The sequence below is a fragment of the Anser anser genome (assembly GCF_964211835.1).
Source record: "Anser anser genome assembly, chromosome: Z".
Lineage (NCBI taxonomy): Eukaryota > Metazoa > Chordata > Aves > Anseriformes > Anatidae > Anser > Anser anser.
The window spans coordinates 77,320,685-77,346,071 of NC_139723.1; the positions used below are offsets into that span (position 1 = coordinate 77,320,685).

The 25,387-nt window shown below is 49.9% G+C and overlaps 2 protein-coding genes across 8 annotated transcripts in view; both read right to left on the reverse strand.

The window, feature by feature from the left end:
- Nucleotides 1–21,954, reverse strand: part of RUSC2 (RUN and SH3 domain containing 2) — a 53,398-nt gene extending 31,444 nt beyond the window's left edge. For 2 of the 4 annotated variants that reach the window (XM_083816770.1, XM_083816771.1), the window contains exons 1-2: nucleotides 15,802–16,184; nucleotides 1,223–1,328 (exon numbers count right to left, since the gene is read on the reverse strand). The gene's annotated coding sequence lies outside the window, so the exon portion shown is untranslated. Of the gene's footprint in view, nucleotides 1–1,222; nucleotides 1,329–15,801; nucleotides 16,197–21,835 lie in introns of those variants that run through there. The other 2 variants (XM_083816769.1, XM_083816768.1) reach the window with 2 other exon arrangements.
- Nucleotides 21,955–22,469: 515 nt separating this feature from the next.
- Nucleotides 22,470–25,387, reverse strand: part of LOC310889389 (phospholipid-transporting ATPase ID-like) — an 87,408-nt gene continuing 84,490 nt past the window's right edge. For all 4 annotated transcript variants that reach the window (XM_083816776.1, XM_083816775.1, XM_083816774.1 and 1 more), the window contains one exon: nucleotides 22,470–25,157. In XM_083816776.1, coding sequence (XP_083672902.1) covers nucleotides 24,936–25,157 — 222 coding nt within the window. In that variant the 3' untranslated portion in view covers nucleotides 22,470–24,935. The remainder of the gene's footprint in view (nucleotides 25,158–25,387) is intronic.

The following is a 25,387-nucleotide window of genomic DNA, read 5'->3' on the forward strand; positions in this document are numbered from 1 at the left end:
TAACATCACATTCCTCCCAAACACCTACAATTGCAACCCCACGTGTTCAGCATTTTCTATAACCCCAAAAGATTGCATCTTCTGTTTGCTTATTTACTGACATTACTACATTCCCGTGTATACATTCCCCTACAGCCATGTCACTGCATCACAGATACCAAATCATTCCTCCGTACCTTTGCCTTATTGTTCTCACTAACTGTCATCCTGATCAATCCATATCCCTTTCCCACATAGATCCTTCTCTTTGTTCAAGCTCTTCTCCTTTTGAATGTGTAGCAGCAATTTGATGGAAGGATTTGTGCAGGGGGTGGGGGAGGGAAAAGAAGGAGGAAGGCAGGGAGGAGGGTAAAGATGGATTTGGTTATAAAAGGTCCATGTAATTAAGCTCTAGTAACTGGTACCCAGCCCAGACCACTCATCTCAGTAATTAAAAATAGCAATTCCTCCATTCTGAGATAACCTTTCTCATCTGATCGGCGAAAAGAGGCAGGGAGAAAGCATTCATTTACACAGCCGGCACAGACACACCCTGGGCAACACAAAGGATTCCAGCCTGCACAGATCCCAGTGTATCATTTTTTAGAAGAGCAAGGTTTAACCTGCCACACTATTTTATCCTAATACCCCTTGAGCAATTGATTTACCAGTTGAAAAAAAGAAAGAAAGAAAGAATTTTTTTTTTAAAGCCAAAAGCCATAATGACAGCAGCCCTTCCTGTGCTCGCGTCCTTTGTTTCTGTCTTTTCATGGAAGTGCTGTCTGTCAAAACAGCTTTTGAGCTGCACAGCAGCATCACCGCCGGGGATGCACAGACAGCGTGACAGCTCGTGGGACCACAACAATCCGTGTGGGCTCGGCTGTCATGGCAGACACAATGGAGAGCTGTGCGACTGCACCAAGAGCGCACTGTTGGGGAGAAATGCGGATCGCCTCTGCACAACCAGCCCCGGACGTGACAACCGCTATTTCATAGCCACAATGGACAAACACACATTCTGCACAGCAATACCAGCCTCTTCACTCCCTTGCATAATTATAATCACGACAGCTCCAAAGCAACACAGCCTCCGAACAGACAAAGCGATCCTAAAATCTTTAAGCTTCATTGGGTAGCTGGCAATCTCTGCAGAAACAAGCAAGCCAGCCGCTTCACAGGACAATGAACGGTCTGAAAACCATCAGTAAGGCAAACTCCCACCCCGCTCATTTCTCCATCTCACCTTTCCACAGATCCTCTGCTTCCCGTCTCCTCTCCCTGCACACGCTCCGCTCTGGCAGTGCTGAGCACTCTGATTCCAGTGGGCTCCGTGCTCTCTCACCAGGATGCTGTGGGAAACACAGAGTCAATTATTTTTTTTTGTTACAGCTGCATCCCTGGCAATGCAGAGGGTCTGCGCAATCACATCTCCAATGCTCCTGCTGCTGCTGCTGTGACGTTGCTGCGTGTGAAGGAGCAAGCATGCCCACAGCACTGCCACTCCGGCTTGCAATTAGTCCCTGTGGGACCTCAGACAAGGGAGGGCATGGGAGGGAGCACAGAAAGAGAGGAAGGGAGAGAACAAATCAGGCTGGAAGATGGAGGATTGATTCTTACAGGAACTGGGAAATAAAGAAGGTAGCATGAGGAGAAGAATAAAATCAAAGCCTATGCCATAGGACAGAGCTGAAGCATCTTATTAGGTGATGAGCTTGGGTTTCAGATGCTGCGTGACTGTAAGCTGTCTTATCTCCTCTGGCTTTGTAAATGAAAGCAAAAGGAACCAGACTGCTGTGTTTCTACAATTGATAATGGCAGCCAGAGCCCTTGGCGATAAAATGCTCGTCTGCAAAGTAACGCACAGGAGGAGGAAGATGGGAGGACTTAAAACTGAAGGATCAGAAAAACTACAAGAAGCTTCTTGAAGCTTCTTTTACATTTCTGTAGTGCATTGTCTTAGAGAGCTTCATCAACAGCACCTACACAGTGTCCCTGAAACGCAGTCACCCCCAGAGTGAGATGCAGCCACAAGCACCTTGACCAGTGTCAAATACCTCGCAGTGACAGGATCTCTGAAGTCCAAGCTGTCACAAGGAATATCAAGCCAAGATCCCAGCAACTATTAAGCAGAGCTTGTGATTACAGTGCTGCCCACAACCTGGGCTAAATCCTGGCATGTACACAAAGCAATCCACGTAAGACCCTCCTTCCTGAAACAAAGCATTTCCACCAGCAAGAGGCTAGGCTCTCCTGTTATCACAGGACTACATGAAAGGATTTTTTCACCCCCTTCCTTTCACCAAAGGCAGCCACAACCTGCTCCATATTCAAGTCAGTGCAGCTCCTTATGAGGCACAGGAGGGACACACATGGCTCCTTTAGGGTTTCTCTTTTGGATAGAACCTGAAGCCCTCTCCTTCCTCCCCAGTGCAGTATTTTTATTTTTTTTTTGGTCTCCTCCCCAGTGCAGTATTTTTATTTTTTTTTTGGTCTCATCTGCGCATAACCACAAACCCAGATGTGCTCTAGGCTGTTTCAGGGGAGGTAATCCCAGCACTGGAGCAGCTCCCCTGAGGGAGCCATCCTGGAGGGACATCACCACCACCATCGCCGCTCCCAGAGCCGCTGCCCTGTGCTCCGCAGAGCTCGCAAAGCTGAGCATCTGTGGAGGAAGCTCCACGTCCACAAGCCAAAACCCACCTCCAAAACAGAGGGGACAGACAAGTCAGAGAACAGGTAAAAATGTCACACAGATGCACAGGACAAAGAAAGGAAGAACCGTCACGGGCCTGAGTACTTTTCGCTCTATGCCATGATGCACTCAAAATGACAACCAAATAAAACAAGGCAACACAGTACTTCGCAGAAGCTTCTGCCCCTGGAGAGGTGTATGTAAAAAGCTACGCCAGAAAGACCCATTGAGACCCGTCCTGCTGTGCTGTCAGCGCCAACCAAGGCAGGCTCCAGCAGGCGCCGCGGGCCCGCTCGGCTGGGACAGGGAGGAAGGAGGTGGCCAGGCCCAGCCGCGAGCTCGAAGCAAAACAAGGCACGTTTGTTACCCAGGAGACTCGTTCCCACAGCAGAGAGGAGAATGGAAACTATGTTGGTGCCCTCCCCAGTCCTCCGCGGGCCTTGCCAGCACTGAGGGAGGCAGAAGAAATGCTGGCAGGCTGAGCACTTGCCCGCCTCCCTGTCCCCACCACGGACACCAGCATTGACCGACTGACCAGCGTGAATGCCTCCCTTGAGGGGCAGATCTGCACGCCAAGGCTAATGGAGTTTGGGGCCGTTTTGTTAAAAAAACAGAGGCAGTAATGCAGCAAGCAAGGGGCTCCCTCGGAAAAATAACTTTTCAACTGTTCCCCAACGTAAACAAGTGTGCCTTCCTCCCCATCACGGTTATTCAGTTCAGCACTTTCCCCATGCTCGTGTGGCCTCAGATAGGCCTCTGGCTTATCAAGAAACATTAGTCTTATTACCTATACACACCCCAGGTGTGGGGCAGTGGTTTTGCCATCTCACCTCATTCCCCCTTGCTCCAAAGGGATGAGAAGTGAATGCACGACGCCTCCTCCCACCCACAAACTCCAAATGAGGAGACACATTCCCTTCCCAGTGCTGTGCTGCGGCAGAGCGCCTTTCAAGGGGAGCCCCGTGTGCTGCACTCATGCTAGGTATGACCCACATGTACCTGCAGCACTTTGTGCTCCTGACAGCAACCAGGAAATGAACAGAGCGCTATGGGAAAAATAAAGCCCAACTAAATTCTGCCTTGGCAGGAGTACCTTCTTCTGCCTTCAAGTACCACGCAGCAATCAGCCACTAAGGTCGGCACACCCCCATGTACTAACAGGAAGAAGCATTCCCACTTTCATTGCAATTTCACAGCAAAAGCTGCAAGAACATGCCCAGGTCACAGCTTTTGGCTCATCGTGACCTCATGTGTAGCACAGCCACAGGAGGGAAGGACATTACTGCTCTTTCCCAGGTGCTGGACCATCCATGAGCATCCATGAGCAGCTCACTGCCTTTCCACCTTGCTCAACGTTTGTGGCAGAAATTTGAATCCCTGAGACAATGCAACCCCATCCACCACCATCCCAGACGTTTCAGGAATGCCAGAGAGAGGGATGCTGGTCACAGCTGAACCAACAGTATGGTCCTTCTCACCTGGAGCAAGGAGCAACAGAGCACACAGGCCATCAGGAAAGCAGGGGGTGCTGCAAACTTCATAAAAATCCTCAAAAAGAAAAAAAAAATCATTCCCCATTCCTCACCCTTGCAATCCCTCCTCTTTGAGGTCAAAGAACATTTCTCTCTCAAACACAGAGATCAATACAGGCTAATTGTTACCAATGTGCACTTGACAATTTTTCTGTTCGTTGTGAAGTGGGAACAAATATGGGAGTTCTTGAACGACAGGTCAAAAATCCAACCAGACTGAGGAAAGCACACGGTAGTATCATGCCAATGCCTGACCTCTCAGTCCCCACTCCCCAGAGGGTCGCCTATAGATCCGTGCTGAGCCTGCCTTCATAGAATCACAGAATCATAGAATCATAGAATCATTAAGATTGGAAAAGACCTCCAAGACATCTGGTCCAACCATCCCCCTACCACCAATGTCACCCACTAAACCATGCCCCTAAGCACCACGTCCAACCTTTCCTTGAACACCCCCAGGGATGGTGACACCACCACCTCCACAGGCAACCCGTTTCAGTGCCTGGCCGCTCTTTCTGAGAAGAAAGGTCTCCTCATTTCCAACCTGAACCTCCTCTGGCGCAACTTGAGGCCTTTCCCTCTAGTCCTATCACTGGTTATCTGAGAGAAGAGGCCGACCCCCAGCTCTCCACAACCTCCTCTCAGGTCGTTGTAGAGAGCAATGGGGTATCCCTTTCGGAACAGGTCTCAGGACAGAGGCACAGGAGCTTGTGGGGCTGTGCAGGTTGCAGTCACATCTGTAACAGCAGTATTCACCAGGCACCCACCCCATGGTGGTCTTGCCCCAGCAAGACCTGCCTATGGCCCAGAATAGCAGTAGTGATTTCTTCAGGGCTAGCAACCCCAGGCAGAGTCACACCTCCAAATAAAAAATTGGCTTGAAATGAAAAGATTGTTGCTGCTTTTTACCTCCCTCCATCCCCCTCCCCCCCAGATGAACATTTCTTGTTGTTTGCTAACCATTGTCTAACAGAATTAATTCCCAAATTCATTCCTCTGATGTTTAAGAACCTTCTCTAAATTTCTGGCTTATCTTTACGCATGTGTCGCTCACCCCTATTCACTCCTGTTCCAAAAATGATCTTTAATGTCAGCATTTATCCAGACTGTGTTTAAAGTTACATCATCCCATTTTTTTAATCACTTTGCATTAGATAGGCTCTCCATGCTTTGATCACAAGTAACCCTTCTCTGGACATGACCTAGTTTAAATACAGCCTTCAGAGTGTGATGGGAAATGCTGACAATCTTCCAAGCCAGATCTCACCATGCCTTAAAATACAAAAATGTCCCTGTTCTCTGGTACAAATAATTTTCTAATATGTCACAGTGGATGACATTTATCTTTTCATGGCTGCTCACAGTTATCCTGAAGGTCACTGATAGACCCTGGGTTTTTCTCCATCTCTCTCACTTTCCCCATGAGCTCCTAGCTGGAGCTGAACTTTTTGCTCATTTCTCATGCACACAACAATGCAATTTTGAACTATCCAGTTCCCATTTGTATTATTCCTTAAGGACAACCCAGCTCTTCCTGCTGAATAACCATGAACTGCCTCTGAATTGATGAGGTTTCTTGACTCTGTGTTTAGGAAACATAATCAGCAATATTACTTTTCACTGCTCAGAGCATTAACTCACACATTAAATAGCTTTCATTTCAAGGCTATTCTGTATCAACAACTTCCCTTCAGACCAGTAGTTCCTCTTTCAACATTCTGGTTACTCTTCCTTTAGCCTGTTTGCTGCTTGTTACCTCTCAGCAAAGGGCATTATGGACTAAAAAAGTCAGAAGTCCACATGGGTTCAATGGGAATCAGGACAAGCACTTGAGAGATCCATTTCAGGTTACTAAACAAATAAAATACAACAGACTTGGCAAATCCCTGAAAAAAAAATATTGAGATACCGTTATCTGCTTGCCTTGCTCTCACTCATCCCTAGCTGACCACCTGCAACCTCTTTTGGGAAATAAATACTGGGCTAGGTGGATTCTTCATCCGAATCACTATAGTGATTTCCTTCTTCCTTGTACTAAGGTCAAATTCTTCTTAATGTTAGTGGCTGCTGCCTTACTGCCCAGGAACGGAGACAGTTACAAGCTCCATAAAAAGTCACAACTAACAGATAGGACTAGCTCTGGCATGGCTCCCACTGGGCTGGGCTGAGTTCCACATATCTCAACAATACTGAGATGGCTACGGGATATCCAAATCCAGCCCACAACCAGCTTGTCTGTCTCCAGTCCCTTGCAGCCCAGGATCCCAGTATGCTCGTCCAGGAAAAAGATACTATCAACATTTTACGTGCGGGAGACTGGGGCAAGAAGGAGATATGAATCCTTGGAAAGCTGTGGGAAAGGAAGAATTGATCCAAGAATGCCAGTGCCCATCTTTCAGCCCTAATACTCAGCTCTCCCCATGCAGAAGCACAAAGAAATAGCTGAACATTTTTAGACAGAGGGAAATCAGGACAGAAACAGCAGAACAATTCCTGAATTGCTGTCTGTAGTCTCAGCTTCAATCTGATAAACAAAGCTCAAAAAGCTGTACAGTATACTTTAAATTAAAGCAAAACCTGGATGTAACTGATGCAGCCTGAGATTTCAAAGTGCCTGAAGCAGGAGCTGAGCTGTAACAGCAACCCTGTTTCTTCAAGCACTCACTCAAATATTGATGATACACTGACTGGGAATAAAAACTCTTTCACCAATCAAAACATTGGCAAAAGAAAAATAGAAGGGGTATTGTTACCAAAAAAAGATGCACCTAATCTGGCAATCAACCACTTGATCTGAGCAGCCCATGTTAACAACAGATATGAAGGTGTTACTGGTTTCACTTCTGTTAAAATCAATTTTCAAAAATGGGAACAATCCTGTCCCTACAGCACAGTTTACCTAAAGCATTTAAACTAATACATTTTCACCATAAACTATGAGTTCCCCACTGCCATGAAGAAAAGTCCTAATTTCCCATGTTATATGTTGAAGCTGGTTGGCAGCCACAGTTCTGCTGTATTCATTGCTTCATATTCTGACCGCAAATAAAAACTGTGTACTTCCAGCTAAGCAGCTGAGAAACTGCAGGGCTGAGCTGAATCTGTGCAGCCCTGAGATGGTTCACTGTCTGCACACTAAGCACAACCAGAGACCGCTGGGTACGCAGCAAGCGTTGCTCAAGAAAGGTGGCTGCTTCTGGTTCCCATGGTGTACACCGAAGTGACATTTCCTTCCCTCTGCAGGGGAATCACCCGGCTGACTCCAAGTGAGGGTGGCTGTGCTGCAAACAAGCCTCTGCTCAGAGGCTGTAAATGGGTGGGACATAGCACAGCAAACAGGAAAGGGTCAAACAGGAAAGGAGAAAAACGTCACTCTTGGACACAAGAGAGGCCACATCCAAGAATGGAAAAAGCCTCCTGTTTTAGTACTGAGTCATAAATATTCCAGTTTTCCAAGGCAACAGCAAGTATGAAGATTGCTCTGGATTTCACGCAGAAAACCCACACTCGCCTCCCTCTGCGCATGCCTGCGCACTTCTCTGCCATCGCTGCTCAGAACAACAACAAAAGCCAAGCACAGAGAGCTGTCAGCTCACCACGAAGTGTTCCAGCAGACCTCCCCGCTCTCAAACACTCCCACCTTCACCATGAAACCCAGGCAGCACACAGCTACCAGCTGATTTATTAGAGATGCATGCTATTAATTTTGTTTATACTGCTTTTTTTCCCAAGGTTGTACATTTATCACCCAAACTGAACATGCTCTGAAGTGATACTTGCCCCAGCTTGCTACGTTTTAGTGCCAAGTAAAGCAATCCTTAGATAACTGGTACTTCTGCAAAGCGCTCTGATTAGAAGAGACCATTGAAGGTACACTCAAAAACCATCCCTCAGCAGCAACACAGCAGCACATGAGTGGCAGATAATAAGACACCAGTGCCACACAGAAGACTGCATGTGTTCATGGACATCCGCATCCCAGTAGGCGCTTAGAAAAGCTGCAAAGAGGAGAGGAAACAAAACGGTTAAGGAACAGCCATTGAAAACGTCTGCTAAAAAGCCCATGTGTTGCAGGCTTGTATCTAAATCCTGGAGACTCAGTCCACCTCTTGGGCATTTAACCTGCTGGCTCTGAAATGGAGTGGTCGTCTCTTAATCTTCATCTGTACCATCTGTTAGCTGAAGGGAAAAGGTCTGTACATAAACAGCAAATGGACATAAATTATAATCATTACTATGACACCTCACATTGCACAGACTGCACATCCTCACCCATGATCATCATGCATGACCTGCTCATTCAGAAGGGATTTGTGGTTACCATAGATCACAGGCTAAACTTGAGTAATAGTGGCATTTTTCTTTGAAGCAGACAAACAATAAGTCCGGCTGTGTGAACAGGCATGCCATACGCAAGACATGGAGTAATTCTTCCTCTCTACCCAACATTGGTACGTGCCCCAGCTTTCCACCAGCCTGGCAAAAATATAGACAAACTGGTGACAGTTCAAAGACAGCAACAAAAAACAGAAAGGAATAAATTACAAAGCAATTGGGTTAGCTGTCTGTAGAAAACCAGGGGGTACATTAAAGCAGTTCTGAAATGCATAAAAGGCTGCTGCCAAAAACAAGTTAATAAGCCATTCTCCACATCCCAGGGCAACAGGAATAGGCTGCCTGACAGGCAGCAAGGGAAGTTTAGGTTAAGCATCAGGTATGACACATAAAACATTCATTATTCCACCAAAAAAACACAGCACTCAGGAGATAAGACTGGTTTTCTTCATACTATGCATGGTTCTGTCTGTCTCAGAAGATCTTTGCTTTACTTATTTAGAGGTAGGCATTCATGTTGGTTTTCAGAAGCCCTTAGTGTGAGAAATTGCAAAGGGTTTTTTTTGGTCTGGGTTTGCTGACAAAGAAATGCCCAGCTCAGGATCCTGGCCAACTTTGTGTGCCACAGCATCAGGGGAAACTGAAGAAGGGAAGGGGCTGGACTGTAAAGACATGGGATGCAGCAATGATGTCCCAGTCCCTGGGAGTTTCTCGAGAGAGATGAAATGAAGAAACATGAGGAATGGCATAGTCTGAGTAAACTATGCCTGGGTTAGAAAGATGTAATTGCATGACTTCTGGAGGTCTTATTCTCATATGATTTCTGTTTGACTCAGAGGACCAGGCAGCCTCTAATGCAGGATTAAAAGCCTAGAGCGGTTTATTCAGGTAGAATACTTGGAGAAAGAGAAATATGCTTCAGGAAAGATACAGCAAGCCTACAGGTGAAGACTGAGAGTGGAGAAGCATCCCATGCCAGCTGATCCAATATCTATTAAAAACATACTCGAGTTTGTTTTTTCTAAATGGAATATGTTCAATAACAGCTTTCAGCCAGTGGATTCATCCTTGTTTCACCCACCACAGTGAAGAGACATTGCTCATAAATTTGGTCTTGTTGAAGGTGACCCTTGGCCACAGCTGATAACCCTCCTAACTTTCTCTTTGGTGATTATGACTTCTTCCCATCTAATAGGGCAGGCTGTACCGGACTGTCACTCAGCTGCACTGTAGGTCTCCGTGTCAGGTCAGACCATGATTAAACAACCCTTTGGCTTTAAGTGATTACAGGTGTATGCTTAATCAGGACAAAGTCTAATCTGCAGCATCTAGCTGCAGTGTGGCCAGTTGTGCAAGGTCTGCCTCCTCTGCAGGCACGCTCCACCCAGCAGGCAGCCATCCTTGTGCAGACAGGCACACGAGCGCACAGAGCCAGACCTGGGAAGTATGTGTCCATGCACTGTGCGCAGCAGTTTTGCTCAGGATGGAAAAAGACCCACGGCGAAGGAAATGCTATAGAGATAAAGGGGATTCATGCGTGGGAGGAAATCCTGACGTGCTCTTTAAAATAGAAAGCAAAAGCTGGTAGGGGCAAAGCCTGGGCTCACACAGTGCCCGTAACCTGGTGCCAGTGACAAAGCAGGTCACAGGAGACTCCTGACAAACTCATCGAGTTTAGACTGCAGTGGACGGACTGAAATAGGGCTCTACCCTCAGGTGAGGTAGACTAAAGAGACGGCGCATGATGCTCTGTGATGCTCCCTGCGGAGATATCTAAGCACTTCAGGAACTGCTGGAAACTGTGGTGTGGTGCTCTGGCACCTCACAGAAACACATCAGCAAACAGGCAGCAAAGAGGTGCTTCAAGATGGCAAACAAGGTCTTGTGTCCCCAGACACATTCCAGCCATGGGAACAAGAGCATACCAGGGTGGAAAGAGCGCTGAAAGTGCCCTCAGGAGTTCCATAATGATAATACACGGTGCCTTGGCTCAGACCTAATAATAAACAGCAATGATGATGACTCAGAGACCTCATATGTTGGCTGGACAAGGGAGAGGAGCAGGAAGGAGCAGAGGAATAGAAGAGAAGGATGCCCCTGATTGAAGGTTTGCAGATTGAAGGTGAGCAGGTTATTCTGCCTCACAATACCTGGAAAAAAAAAAAAAAAAGAAAGAAAAAAAAGAGGCAGATGCTTTTCATCTCTGTAACATTTTTCCACCTCTGGACAATTCTGAAGTCTGTACTTTCAGTGCACTCCATTGAATGCAACACTTAAGAAAGCATTCCAACCAGTGCACAACTTCATCAAGAGCCTTTCAACACATAGCAAGGAAAAGAGAAGCCCAGCTAAATGGCCAGAAGGGGAGGAGAGCAGGTGAGAGCTGGGCACAGTAGATAAGACAGCCAAAGCCAAACCACAAGCAGCTGCTGTGCTCTCACTAATTCTCAGTGCAACGGCTGGAGAAAACTCCTGGCCACCATGTTCTGGCAGGACCCTTCCTCCATCCCTGGGGACGCCTGCCAGGATTAGTATTCCCACATCAGAAGAGGTGAAGCATGGAGTGACAAGCAGCAGTTGCGACCTTTTCAGCAGTTTTTGCACGCCCGCTGCTTTCACAGCAATTTTCCGTATTGGCTTAAAATAAATCCAGTCCTTCAGAAAGTAATGTATTTAGAGATTGCAGAAGTATCTGGCTCTTCCTCTTCAAAGCCAAAACTAGCACAGATGTATCTGGAGATACAAATATGGAGGCCAAAGAGCTATCGGGAGGGATTAATGCCATAGTTCTGTTTCAGACACCGAAACAGAAGTGTGGTCTCCCTGCCCATGACACCACTGCCTTCAAATCAGAGCAGATAGGTGAGACCAAGCACTGCCCCGGGCCTGCAGCCAGGCGATGTTTCAGCTCTTTTCCTCTTCTTCCATGCAGAAGGCTCCACATATTAAGCCACATCACATCATTATTATTAGACCAGCAGAGCTACAACACCTGTCTACAAGACTGAGCATCTCTGTCTTCTGATGGGGCTCCCTGGAGCACGAGCCCTCCAAGATGCATTTCTATGAGCTCCAGACTCCATACACAAGGATGCAGTGGGGTCTGCTGCTCTGGCCCACGTGGCCTGAAAACAAGAAAGGAACTGATGCTCCAGCAGCCTGAGAGTGGGAGAATTACATACCTAGCACAGGATTTGAGCATCAACAGGCAAAACCCAGCCCGAGGGTAACAAACTGCAGCTCTCATCTCCCCAGTGGGACAAGGCAGCCTGCACAGGTTACACAGCCCCAGGAGCACAGCTCCCCAGCATCCCTGCAGTCTCTGCAGGGGGGTCTGGTTTCCAGTTACAGGCACCAACCAGCCCATCAAAAGGGCAAAATTTTGCAATTATTTTTTGTGGTTATATGGATAACAAGGATGTCCAGAGCTATAGATGTTAATTCAACACACAGACATAATTCAATGTAATTTAATATGCCTTCCACAACTATACCAATCTCCAGCTCAGGATAAACCTAACGTAGGTCCAGAACGTCTACATATGCCATTGCTGTGGCACAAGACATTGGAGGAGCAGCTAGATCTGGCCAGTGGCAGGGAGCTGGCAGCAGGTTAAAGCCCAGGTTAACCCCTCCTGGCATTTCCTGGCATTGTGCCTCCCGTTAGACCCAGAGATAATGCACAGGACATGCAGGGAAAGCCCAGTAGCAAATAGCCTAATTAGAAGTGCAAGTCTCACATCCTCTTGGGGAACAGCAGATCTGCTGAAGGTCAGCATCCTCTCTGGTCAGTGGGGCAGCGAGGACAGGGAAGCAGCAACACCCGCTCTGCTGCACCCACCCAGGAGCCAGGGCTCTCTATGAAGAGCCCCAAAACACCATCCCTGAACCGACGCCAGTGTTTGGGCAGGGCTTAGCGTTATTTTTAACACTTGTGCACATACCTCTTTGGATGAATCCTGGGAAAAGCTTGTCACCAAAATAGTATGCTGTGGGCACTATTTATACACCCACTGGCAGCACAGCAGGGTGCGCTAAGGAGGGAAGGCTGGAAGACCCCCCCCCCACACACACTTTCCTCCTCAATGCTTAGGAACTGGGGATGCATGGGGCCCTAAAACAAGTTTTGTTACTTGGGTCAGTCCTCAGAAGGGAAGCATCACCTGCAGAAGGCCCCCAGGGACAACAGCAGCCTCAGGCCTTTCTATAGCAAAGCATGTCACCCTTGGGGACTGAAGGAAAAAGAAGATACCCTTTTAAGACTATTCAGAGAAAGGAGTCTCTTCCCTTGTCTAATTTGATGGGGTTATTCTAGAAGAATAACTTCTCTCATGCCATTTCCATGCCTACTGAAATTCCTTGTTTTTTGCCTTCCGTGAGTCTCTTCTCCCTCTGCCCTTCTGCCAGGACACATCCAGACTGCTCCCTGCTTCCAAAGAGACCCTACTGTCACCCGGAGAAGCAGGTGACACAACTTGTAGAAAATGCACAGGGTGCTGCACATGAACAGGGAAGAGAGACAGGCTCTGGGGTATCAGAGCACTATGATGGAGCAGAAAGGGAGACAGGGTTTGATTTTCCAGTGTATAGGTAAAAACAAGATGGATGTATGCATTTTGTTCCCGTGAAGCAGCATACTGCCTGGTCATCGGAGCCACAGCAGAATGCAGCATCAAACCAGATACGCACTACTCCTTGAAGCACTCTCTCCAGGTGGGACAGGACTGATCACACCCCTTTTAGCAGAACAACTGGAAGGGATCAGCTCCTACCTTGCCAGATACAATCTCCCCAGATGGCGGGCTCAGCTTGCTGTGGCTGGGAGTCGGGCACAGCAGCAACTGCATGAGAGCAGCAGGAGGAACACAGCCCACAGAGCCAGCGATCATCCAAAGCGAACCCAGCTTGTCCCCGCGCTGTCTTGGGGATCAGTGAGCCTGGCTGGGGGGAAACTCCGCAGGCAGCCCCCCCTGTTGCTGCAGGATGGCGGGGAAAGATGACAGGGCGCTTCTTCCAGAGGGGAGCAGGCTCAGGGATTCCTCCAGCCCCCAGTCACCTGCCTCTCCTAGGGGACAGCGGTGCCAGGGTGCTCGTCTCGCTCCCTGAGCGTGTGGGCAGGAGAGACGAGCGAGGGCTGCGGGCTGCTGGCCATGCAAGAGCCGGATTGCTAATGAAAGCCCCAGTGTAAATACAGATGCCCTCTGGAGAGGACTATGGCTGCAATGCGGCTCGTGTTACAGAGAGCCATTTAGAGCAAGCTCAGAAAGAAGGCAGTGTGATGGGACTGTGCCGCCGACTCCACCGCCTGCCTGCTCCTGCAGCGGGGTGGGAGGGCAGCTGCTGGACGTGGGGACGCCCAGCTCCATGCTCCTACAAATCCAGGCACAGCAACCACTAGCAGTAATGCAGACCCGTGCAGTTTTCCACCCTACACCCAACAGGAGATACTCCAGCCCCACACCTCCTCTGGCACACGCTGCTCCTGCGTCTCATCACAGCTGGGAAGAAAAACATTGCTCCATCCGTGTGTGTGTGAGACCAGCTCGTGGGGCAGCAGTCCGCCCTCACCGTCCATCTCCCCATGCACAGGGATTTACCATCAGGTCACCGGGATTTACCATCTCTCCCCAGTTCACTGCCTCCGGCACCTCCTGTTAGGATTCTTCTTTTCTCTCCCATTTCAGGGTAATTTATCAACTGGATTGCAGCTTGGACCAGATAAGAAAGATGGGGAGGACAGGGACCAGCTCAGCAAAGAAGCAGTGTGTCAAGGGGTTTGGGGGCTTTGCTTTTTGCCCCCACAGCTGGAACCAGCAGTAGAGAGGTTTAGCAGGTTTCAGCTACCACCCACTAAAAGACCTCCGCAAGAGGCTGAGAAGGAACTGTTTCAGGGTGCATACCACAGCGGGCACAGCCTATTTTCACTATGCCTGATGCCAGACAGGCATACAGCTCCCATCAGCGACCTCTGGGAGCCACCAGTGACAAAGAACAGGGAGCCCATAGAGTTTGGTAGCAACTGATGTGTATACTGTAGAGGCTGGGGAGATCTCCTCTGAAAAAATGCCATCTAGCCTCAAAAGAGAAAGATTGAAAACAGCTGACTTAGGTCAATCACATCGGTGAATACTGTTAACCTAGCTTTAAGGAGGGCACAGGGACCCCAGTGTAACAGGTCTATGTCCTGGTGATGCCTACAAGCATGGCGCAGCTAGCCAGGCATTAAGCCAGCCCGAAATGCTCCCTATTGATGAGAGCAGCGTGGCTGCATCACCTGTTGTCTCCTGTCCCCAGAAAACAAGGGAAGGCCAGTTGTTGGGGTTAAAACTCCTTGCTCTGCACCTGCTGATATCCCTTCCCCAGGCTACAGTGAGCAAGGTGCTTTGTGCTTTTCCCCTCCATGGTGCAGTCTCCACCACGGCACAGCCCAGCTATGCTTGGGATGGGATGCTCTCCTAGCTCTGGGATGCTCTTGCACAAAAATAAAGGGAAAACTTCACAGTGTAACAACAGTAAATCTGGTGCCAGGTGCCAATCCCCAAGTCTGTCTGAAACAAAATGAAGACAGGACCGCGTTTCCAAGGACCTGTTCATCAACAGGGGCTCCACAGAGAGGCTGCCTCTCCAAACATGATGAGCCTTCATGATTTATTCCTGCACAGTGACAGACTGGTTCACTGCTAAACAAGACAACACTGAAGCCATGTCTTCAACCAAGCAGCATCTGCAGCCAAATTGGTCTCAGCCAGGGAATGGCTAACCTCTGGATAGTCCCAAATAGTTTTAAAACCATTCACAACAACCCAAGCTCAAATAAAGCAGCTGAGAGTGTTTAGATCAAAGCTGGAATAAGGCTTACGGCATCGGCAGCAACTACAGTCCTGCTGAGGCACAAGTGAGAGCCCTGCAGCATCCACAGCCTGCCACGAGCACTGACCTTGGCTGGGGAATGCTGGCAGCAAGCTCTCCCCTTTGCCTTCAGGGAAGTGATACCCACGGAAGATGTGGTTTAGGCATCTGCACAGCCTGGCCTCATCTTGCTTTAGAAGCTGCTCCTCCCTACGAGCACTGCTCCACCTCGGTCTGACCCGCTGCCCACAGTCGCTGGAGGAATCCAGACAGTACTGGAGAGGACAGGCACGGTCAGCATCGCTTCGTGGGAGTTTACTTTCCCAGCTCCAGCTGCGTAAGACCTCAAGCAGACCACTACCCTGTCCCATACCTCAGTTTCCCCACCTGTGAAACAAGCACCATAACACTTACCAAGCTTCTGCAGCTGTTGTGAAGTTAAGTTCATTACGGGACGCTTGCAGCCTGGAAATAGTTACAAGCATTCTGCAAAGCTCATTTTCCACCCCTAAAGCAGGCTCCTCGTGGCTGTCCCAGGCACGCACACCACTGCTCTCAGCTTCCTTCGCCCTCACCAAGGCATGTAGGCAGCAAAGATCCCCATCGGCCCCGAAAGCAGGAGCTGGGGTGCCTCTCCCAGCTGTGCCCAGGCCATCTGCCAGGCAGGAATGCAGCGCATCAGCTGAGGGCTGGAGGAGAGCTGTCAAGGCAGCGGAAGGGCTGGGGCTGCACCATGCTGGAATTCCAGCAACGCACAAACACCCGCCCGTCCGCCCCAGGAACGACTCCTCCCTGCCCCAGACCAGGCTGAATCACTGGAAATACCAAAACAATGATGAGGTCACGTTCCCCGAGCAAGGAACGAGAGCCAGATATAGAGGCAGGGAGAAGCATGCTAAAAAGGGACTCGATGTACAGGCTGGAGGCTCTGGCAGACAGGCACCTCAGGCATTTGTCTCGTTTAAAAACAGCTTGAGGCTGCCAAGAGGCTTTTTTTTTTTTTTTTTTCTCTCTCTGCAGGGAGCAGGGAGCTGGGCAACGCTACAGGGACTTTAAACTCTTTATCTGGCCCACTGAAAGAGGCACAAATGTTGGAGTGCACAGATTTGCATTCAGCTCTTTACAAGAATAAGGCAGAAGTAAAATTATGACTCAGTTCCACGTCCAGCATTCCCCAAATCTCCGTCTTGCTGTGATGCCAGACTCAGGCCCCAGCAGTTAAGAATCCACCTGCAACAAGCTGAATGGCAGACAAAAATTGCATGACCATTACTGTCTGGTTGCTTTTGTTACAGCCTCAGCCAGCTTCCACAGAAACAAAACACTGGTTTGGTAAAATTTCAGTGGGGTGAGCAGCAAGTAACAGCAGCTCCTGCTACTGCTCCTAAAAGGAGCATCTCAGGCACTCTGCCATCAGCAAGGCAGTGCATTTCCAGCCCTTCCCAGTTCTCAGTGGAGGGAGACTGGAGATATTTACTACTGAGATTGTGGAGGAAATTACAACGCGGAACTTGGAAAAGATGGAGGAATTCACAAGACTGCTCTTTGCCCTTTCTGTAGAGCTAGACATTTGGATGGTTAGAACAAACACCCAGCACTATATGAAGAAGCTCGAAGAATCCAGATTTTGTTCCATCAGGACATAAATCGGATCCTAACCAGAAGCCCAGAGGAGCAGAGATAGGAGCCCACACCTCGCTCCTCTCCTGGCTGGGCAGCAGTGGCTGGCTGAGCTGGTGTGCTCTCTGCAACAGCCACTGCCATGCCTGGCACACTGCTGTGCCTGCACCAGTCTCTTCCACCTGCAAGTGCTTTCAGATTTGCTATCAAAAAAAAAAAAGTTAGAAAATTTGCAGTGTGAGGTCCCTCCTCCAGGAGGAGGGAAGGAACCAAGGCTGGGACTCAGCAGGCACAGTGCAATGGTGGAATATCAAACCCCCTGCTTGGACATAACTCATTGTGGCATCCTCTGGGAGAAGCATCGCTCCGGGGACATCAGCTCGGCTTGGCTGAGACGCAAGCATTACCACATCCATCCCAGCCCCTTCCGTAGCAAAAGCACTGCTGTGCTGCAGGGCGAACTGAGACCTATGTGGCCCCCCCACGCAAAAGGCTGCGGGTGTTGCTGCCATCACTCCCTCCAGCCAAAGGCACCAGGACTCCCACCACCCCAGCCAGAAATTGCTCCTCCGCCTCTGCCTTCCCTGCAGAGCAGTGACGGAGGAAAGGAGTGACAGGAAAAGGCACAGACAGGCCTTGCCCTTCCTCTGATAAACTGGAGACCATGGTGGAGTGGGGCAGACTGGCTCCCAGCCTGACAGAGGGAGACAGCAGAGGACTGCAGCAGGTGGCACGTCACCAGGAAGGCGTTTCTAACAGCCTGTGCTGCCCCATCTCAGTGGGATCCCCCACTGTGGCCTGATGCGGGGAGCTGTGGAGCTTTGCATGGGACAGCCCTGATGGTAACTGCTGGTTGATGCTCTGCTCCGGCCCTCCCAGTCCCTCACCCCATCGCAGACACCTGACGGACACACCACAGGCTTTGCCAGGCAGAGTCTCAAAGCCGTGGGTGTGGGAGCACAACCGTGACAGCAGCAGGATGGTCACACTCCGCATCACAGACCTACGCTCAGGAAACACCCTTGCACGTATCCTTCGGTGAAGAACTGGGAATTAAGTGTTCAGCAGAAGGCAGGTTGCGTGAGGCCAAGCAGAGCTGGGGGAAGCAGCCTCCCTGAACATCTGGCAGGGACAGAGCAAGCAGAAAAACTCCTCCCAGACAAGCTTCCCCTGAAGTGCTCCAAGTCGAGCTGGCAAACCCACAGGATCTGATGCCTGGCCTGGCTTCAGCAGAGCTAACCACAGGAAACAACATCAGGCAGCTACATCTACACATGATAACTTAATTTCATTAATTCCACAGAGATACCCTTGCCACAGCAGCTTGACGGAGTGGGGAAAGGCTGGAGGAAGCACCTCATCTACCCCCCATCCCTGCAAAATTTTGTCTGCAGTCCCAGCAGAGAGACAGAAAGGAGGTTTTAGCAAACCATAAGCCCTGTGAGCGGGCTGGGTTATGACACTGTGCAGCTCACTTGAAAAGAGAGCAGACGTACTGCTCGCTGCACACCTGCTCTGCCAGCCCACTCGATCTGCAGCACAACCCAGCCACTGCAGAGCAAAAAAATACAAGGAGCCAGGCACCCTGCGCAGCCAAAGGTGTCAGACAGCATCTGCTGCCCCAGCAAAAACTGAACCAGAAGCAGAACTGCAGGCGCTGGCAGCAACAAACCAGGCTCACACCTTCTGAATATTAAATGTTCCCTTAACCACAGCCTGCAGGTTGTTGAGGGCTCATTAGCCAGCAGGTAACGAAGCCTCTAGGTGCTGCCAAGCCCCAAGGATGCAAAACCACCACTCAGTGAAAGGCCAGCAGGCAGGGACCTGGCCCAGCAGCCTCTCTGAAGCACATCAACCAGGAGACTGTCAGACTCTGTTTCTTAAACACAAGAGTACAAATTAGTTTTCTAAATACAGACCTGCACTGTGCATGGAATGAATGGCCTGACGGGGGGTAGCACTCTGCTCAAGCTGACACAAAGACTTCAGTTTAAGATTCAGGGCAGCTACTGTCTCCCTGAGTCACCTTGCTCTGCACGCTCCTGGTCCCAGCGCTTGCGGAACAAGACGGCGCTGATCCTCCCCGCCTCGCAGGAGAGACGTAAGGCTCAAAGATCCCAGGATCTCTGTCATAAATCCCAAAGCTAAGGGAGGCAAATAGGGGTTTGTGCAAGAAGCCAGGCTTCTTTTATTAAGTACCTAATACGATGTGGAAGCAGGATGCAGCCAGCAGCAGTACCATTGGTCTTCCCTCGGGACACAGCACTGGGATCAGACAGACATCTGCGGTGCCGTGCGTGGGGTGGCCAGGGGTGACAGCACCTCCAGGTCTGCCCCAGCGTGGCATGCAGGTCGGGGACCACCTGCCCTCATAGTGCAGACCTCCAGCTCTGCAGCAGTGCCTTCCTGGGGGCACAGATAGCTGCCCCCGAAGCCAAAACTGACAGAGGTCCTGCCATGAGGCAGCGGTAGGAAGGTTTGTTTTCCTAATTCAGAGGAATCCTGGCCTCGCTCCGATTTCCCGCAGCATCTCGTGCTGCTGGGAGGGCGTGGAAGAGGCCAGGTCCATTTATAGCCCTGGGGTCTGGCAGAGGGCTTGGCTCTGCGCAGAAAGGCTCGGCGCAGCAGCTCCATCCAGCACGAGCAGGGAGACGGGGGGGACGAGACCCACTCCCCTTCACGCTGGGAGCCACAGGAGAGAGGATGCTCCTTCACAGCACCAGCAGGAGAGAAAAAAAAATCTACTTCTGGGTGAATTATAAAAAGTAGGACAGCAGCAGGCTAGTTTTGGGAAAACCAAACTGCAGCTGAGCTGCAGCTATGGCCAACGGTGTTCTTGGATCAAGCCTGGTCAGAACGGCTCCGTGCACTTCTTCTGAGCCTGGTAGCATAGCCACTTCAGGAACCCAGTCCAGAGCAACGAAACCTGCTCCTGGTTAGGGGGCTGAGGCTAGAAACTCGCCTTCGCTGGGAGAAATGACAGCTCCCTCACCCCAGCACGTTCACAGTGGCCGAAATATCAGCAGGTGCAGATAAAGCCCTTACCAGGCTCATGGAGAAGCCCCTGAGGGCATCAGTTTAAAGCATGCACAGACTTATGCTATGATGACTGCAGCTCTTTCCCACATCATCAGACATGAGGCAGCAAGAGACAAGAAGTATTTATTTACCTAATACCTCGACTTCATCCAGGCACACAGGAACTCTGGGTGCTGGGTACCCTAGATGGATGGATGCACAGGAACGTGGCCTGACCGGGGGCCTCTGTCCAAAGCACCCAGTCCTGAGACTGTCTGAAATGGGCAACCCTCTGCCACTAAATTCCGGGTTAAGTCTCCCCAAAGAGGCACCAGCATGGACTGGCGCCAGCGTTCTTCCCATTGCAATAAACAACATGCTTACAAAGTCAGAACAAGAAGATTTATATCTACTCAAAAAGTATGTGTTGAAGGAAAGGTGCATTTTCAAGCTTCATTCTCCCCATGTCCTGTGGTATTAGTTTGCCTGAGTGAGAGCTTTGCTGCAAGTACAGAGCTGGACAACTGTGCGTATTGACAGCAAAGCTCAGAATAATAACCACGAACTGCCCGGGGGATTGCAGAGATGATGTGGACATAAGAAAAGCAAATGCAGGCTAGACAAGGCAGCAAACCATCAGCACAATTGTACAGGCACTGGTGACAGGAGCACCATACAAAACAAATCTGGTCATCTGCATTTAAAAATGATAAACTCAAATGAACAGGTGCATAAAGGGCCTCAGGGAAACAGAAAACCTATCAAACAAGAAGAAACTTAAGAGCCTGGCTTGTTTAGCCTAGCCAAATGTAGGCAGAGAGCGTATAGGATTGCTCTCTAAATATATCACAGGAGACAAACAAAACTGCTGAAGCAAAAGGATAATGCTGGCACAACGAGAGAGTGAATGTGCTGTGAACACATTTAGGCTGAAAATGAGAGGGGAAAAAAAATCAAGCATCTGAAGAGGAAGCCTTCCAGCTTCCAACTGGCACAGCTGGTTTTAGGATGAGTTTTGTCAGTGCTCTGAAGGGGTTACAGCACACAGCACCTCTGCCCAAAGGTACCCACAAGGTCCATTACGTGCCCACCCTTGGTCCCAGCTGGGAATTAGCAGGGGTCACTATTCAGAGGGCTCCCTTCTTGCGACAGTCCTTGCTGAGAATCACACCCCCTAGAGATCTTGGGGCCAGCACGTGGCACTCCCTCACCCTCCCGTGCCATAGGAGCTGCTTATGATTAGTGACTTCCAGGCTACAGGTCAGTGCAAGAGCCTTGTGTGGATGCACACGGACGAGGTGAGAGCTGCCAGGAGCCCAGCAGGAGCTACCTAGAGAACCCTCTAGGTATTTCACCGATATTTCACTGTGATATTCCACTGTCACATTCTGGGGAGCAGAGGGGGGAGGAGATGCTCTGCTGTGCCCTCCCCCTCTCTGCTGCTGTATACAAGAAGTAACCGTATCACTCACTGGTCAGCATTAAAGCATTGTCTTTCCTGACCCCAAAACCGTGGGGCAGTGAGAATGTAGGTGCTACAGCAGAAGCTGTGCACAAACCTCTGTGTTACAGAATAATGCATAGAAAAAATAAACAAACAAACAAATAAATAAATAAATGAAACGGGGATTTTTTTTTTTTTGGGGGGGGGGGGAGGATCTCTCTCTCAAACAGAAGACCTCCAAAAAAGACCAAACGGCCGTCCTCAAGCTCTCCTTTAACCATTACACAACAGCTCGCATCCCCTGCGAGCATCCCCAGCCCCCCGGGGCCCCCCCACGACCTCCCCCCCGGCCCCAGCCCCGCTCACCCAGCCGGTGCCGCTCCGCTGTTTGCAGCCGGGCGCCGAGGCGGGGCCTCGCTGCTGTCCGCCCCCCTCGGCCCCCCCAGCCGTGACCGCCCCCGGGGCAGCTCCGGGGGGAGGCTCCGTCCCGGGGATCCTTGCCCGAAAGGTTGGGGCTGCCGCAGGGTGAAGCAAGCGGCAGAAAGAGACCCCCCCCCCCCCTCCCCTGCGATCGCGTTCAGCTGCTTTGGTTATTTGTAAGAGTGCAAAATTGCGAGAGCGTCCTGCTCGGAGAAAATCCGGCTGCAGAAGGAGATCGAATCTGGCCTGTGCAGCCACAGTGGCAGCAGAAGCTCAGAAAAACATCTACGATAAGACCTCTGATAAGAGCACCCTTGCAGGATAGCAGAGAAGTTCGGGAAGAGCAGCTCCAGCACGACCACCGCCCGCAGGGCTTTTCCTAGCGTCTTGCTGCTCTTAGTAGTCCCCTGCAGCTTCCTTGCTTTCCCGATTGTTCCCCGAGTCAGGACACCACATTAAAAGCACTGTTATCTCAGATCCGTCCTCCCAGAGCCCATCCCACCACTTAGCAGACCCAGGAACAACCTAACTGGATGGTTATAAACACTTCTGATCAATTAGCAGGCTGGCAACAAATCAATCATCCCAATATTCTCTTTTTATTAAAAAAAAATATTTTACAAAATCAGGAGTGATGTAGGACAAACATCACTGCCAGCTGATATGTCTCAAATGTCGATCTGGTCAAAGCCACTGAAATAGTTGTAGCTGGAACAAGTTCCCCAACAGATCCATCAGCCCCTGCACGTCCTCTGCAGCCTTTGCAAATCCCCTTTAGCCAGAAGGTGCTTTGTATGTAAACCTTGTGACAAGAGTGACACAGTCTCAGAGTTTCCTCGCTCTCAACAAAAGCTCTGCCTCTGCTGATCAGCATTAAAAGCTGCTGCATGACATGCTGGGAACAGCTTTGATAGGGCTCTCAGTCCACACGCCAGGCTGGGTGTTGCAGGGATGTCTGCTTACCTGCACACACTCTCCTCACTCTCCTTTTTCCTCTCACACTGGAGATGCTGACTGTGAAAGACATCATCCTAACCAGAAAGCCATGATTGCTTCTGCAAAGGGAAAGGTGAAGCAGCAACTATCACAGCAGTTTCCTCAGGCTCTCACTTTATTTAGATATCCCCTTGCAGGGGAGATAACTGGATTAGAATTTGCTCCTTCCCTCGCAAGCAGCTCCTGCCTGATGAAGTCTGGATCCAGTCCCAGCTCTAGTTTGCACTGCCTATGCTGAAATTTAATACCGCAGTTTGCAAGGAGCCTCCCAGAGCAGCAGGTGCAACAGACTGTTTTTTTTATCTGTGCTGAGTTAAACACAGGGAGATGAAACCTTCTATTAGCGCTTAAACAATTTCATACTGTTGTACTGTAACTGCTGAAACTGGGACCACAGGCAGCAAGGTGTTGTATGCAGACCTGATGAAGTGGGGACATTACTGGCCTCTTGCCATCATAGATTGCCTCCACTGATAGCTCAGAGACTCAAGGCAGAGTACTCCCACTAAATACCAGATGGTTAGTGTGCAAAAATTCTAATTCCATACTAGGGAAGAGTCTAAATTTGTATAAAGGAGATGAGAAAATGTAACAGCCAAAGCTGCTTAGTCCTCTGCACAAAAAAAAAATCCCCATTTAGACAGCTCAGCAGCACTGAGGGACGGATCCTCATGCTCCCACACTGGCCTTCCACCCAGTAACCCTGCTGGTTATGGTACTGGTGTTACAAACCCATGAGAAAATCCCAGCATCTAGAGATCACCACCAATTCACCAGGTCCCTCTGCTGGCAGTCAGATTGATAGGATTTGGTGGAGCCTTCTGCTCTCTAGAACTTGTGATTGACGGATGAACCTTTCCCAAACAAAATACCAGCCAGCACAGAGAAACTCAGCAGAGGCCCCTGAGCCCTCACTAAGATCCTCTGAAACTTGACCACACCAGGCAGCAGGGTGGGTGAGAGGACAACCAGGTCACGCTTCATCTGTTACTCACAGCACCAGCAGAATAAAGGGCAGGACAACCCATGCCAGCAGTGAAATAGCATCTTAGCCTCTGATATTTCTTGCATGATTTCCATCCAGTCAAACACTGCATGTGCCTCAGTCTGTTATGGTGGGAAGTTCACCTGGTGCTGGAGGCTCACATGAGCCCTAGCCATGATACGGGCTTCTCCGTGCTGGATTTTATGGCTTGATCTATGTGGGTGCCTGAACTTCTTTTGCCCTTCTATTTTAAGTCTAAATGAAATGGCTAGTGCCCAGCTACAAAACCTGAGATGGCTGTGAGGACAAAGGTCTTTTGCAACAAGAGCGGATTTGCATTGCAGACAAGACAGGGCAAACTGATGAATGCCGAGTCCTTGTCCCTCAACCAACTAGGAATGTCTCTGAGCTTGCACTCTTGGCTGCATATGCAGGAAGAGGATGGTTTGGGGCACTGGCCTCCTTTTGAGAAACAGAATTAACTGTTGGATTGGAAGGAGGTTACTTCAAACTCATCCCTTCCAAAGTGCTTCTGTACAAAATAGTTAAAAGGCTACAGAATTGCACGTATTACAGAGACTGTTGATTTGGGGGTTGTGTGGCTGGACCTAAGGCACACCTGGGGTCAATGCTGTCACCCCAGTAATAAGGCCCACAGTGGATTCATGATAGACCCAAAGGCACATGATTGAGAAGGACATTGCCAATTCAGCCTTTTCCGCAGCCTGGACTTCACTTTGCTCTGAGGTATGTAAGGGGAGAAAAAAGTAGCGTTACAAACAAACTCAGGGAGCCTCCCACAGCATAATCTCACACCAGGGAGGCCCTCTGAGATACCACACGGTGTCTTTGCTTCCCCCTGCCCCTCCTTCCCCAGGAGCAGGACACGTCTTTGGAAGAGGAGCTGAGTCCAGAGAGTGCATGTGGGAGAAAGGAAAGGCCCAAGCCCTTGCTTTGGTAGCCCAGAGGACAGAGCTCTGGGCAGCCACGGGCTCGGTGCTTTGCAGGGAGCACAGCCTCCTCTCCCAACAGCCCTTTTTGGTTCGGTTTGGTTGGTTTGGGTTCTTACAGTCCCTTGTGTTTATGTTTGTCACTATTGGGTGAAAATGTTCCCGTTGTAGCAAAAGGTGATTTTGGCCGCATGTTTCTCCCCGACATAATGAGCGCCCCGAAGCCGTGCTGGTGAGAGAAGGCATAGCCGGAGCGGCGCGTGCTGGTCCGACGCAGGCGTCTCTTGGGTGAGGGTGGAGGCGGCCTCTTTTTGGCTTCTTTGATCTTGAGTAGGACCTGAAATCAGAAAATAAGATGGAACAAATGCATCATTGTTCAGAAGCACAGCAAAAGAGGAGCAAAGAAAGGGGGAAAAATGCAGGGGTTCAAAGCCAAAAAATGATTGACAAAGCAGGAGGATGGCAGGATGGGTTGCAGAGCAGAAACCGAACTTGCAGCACAGGGTGGCAGCCTGGTAAAAGGAAAAACAAATCTTATTCTGAAAAGCGTTGCTGGGAGTGTCATCT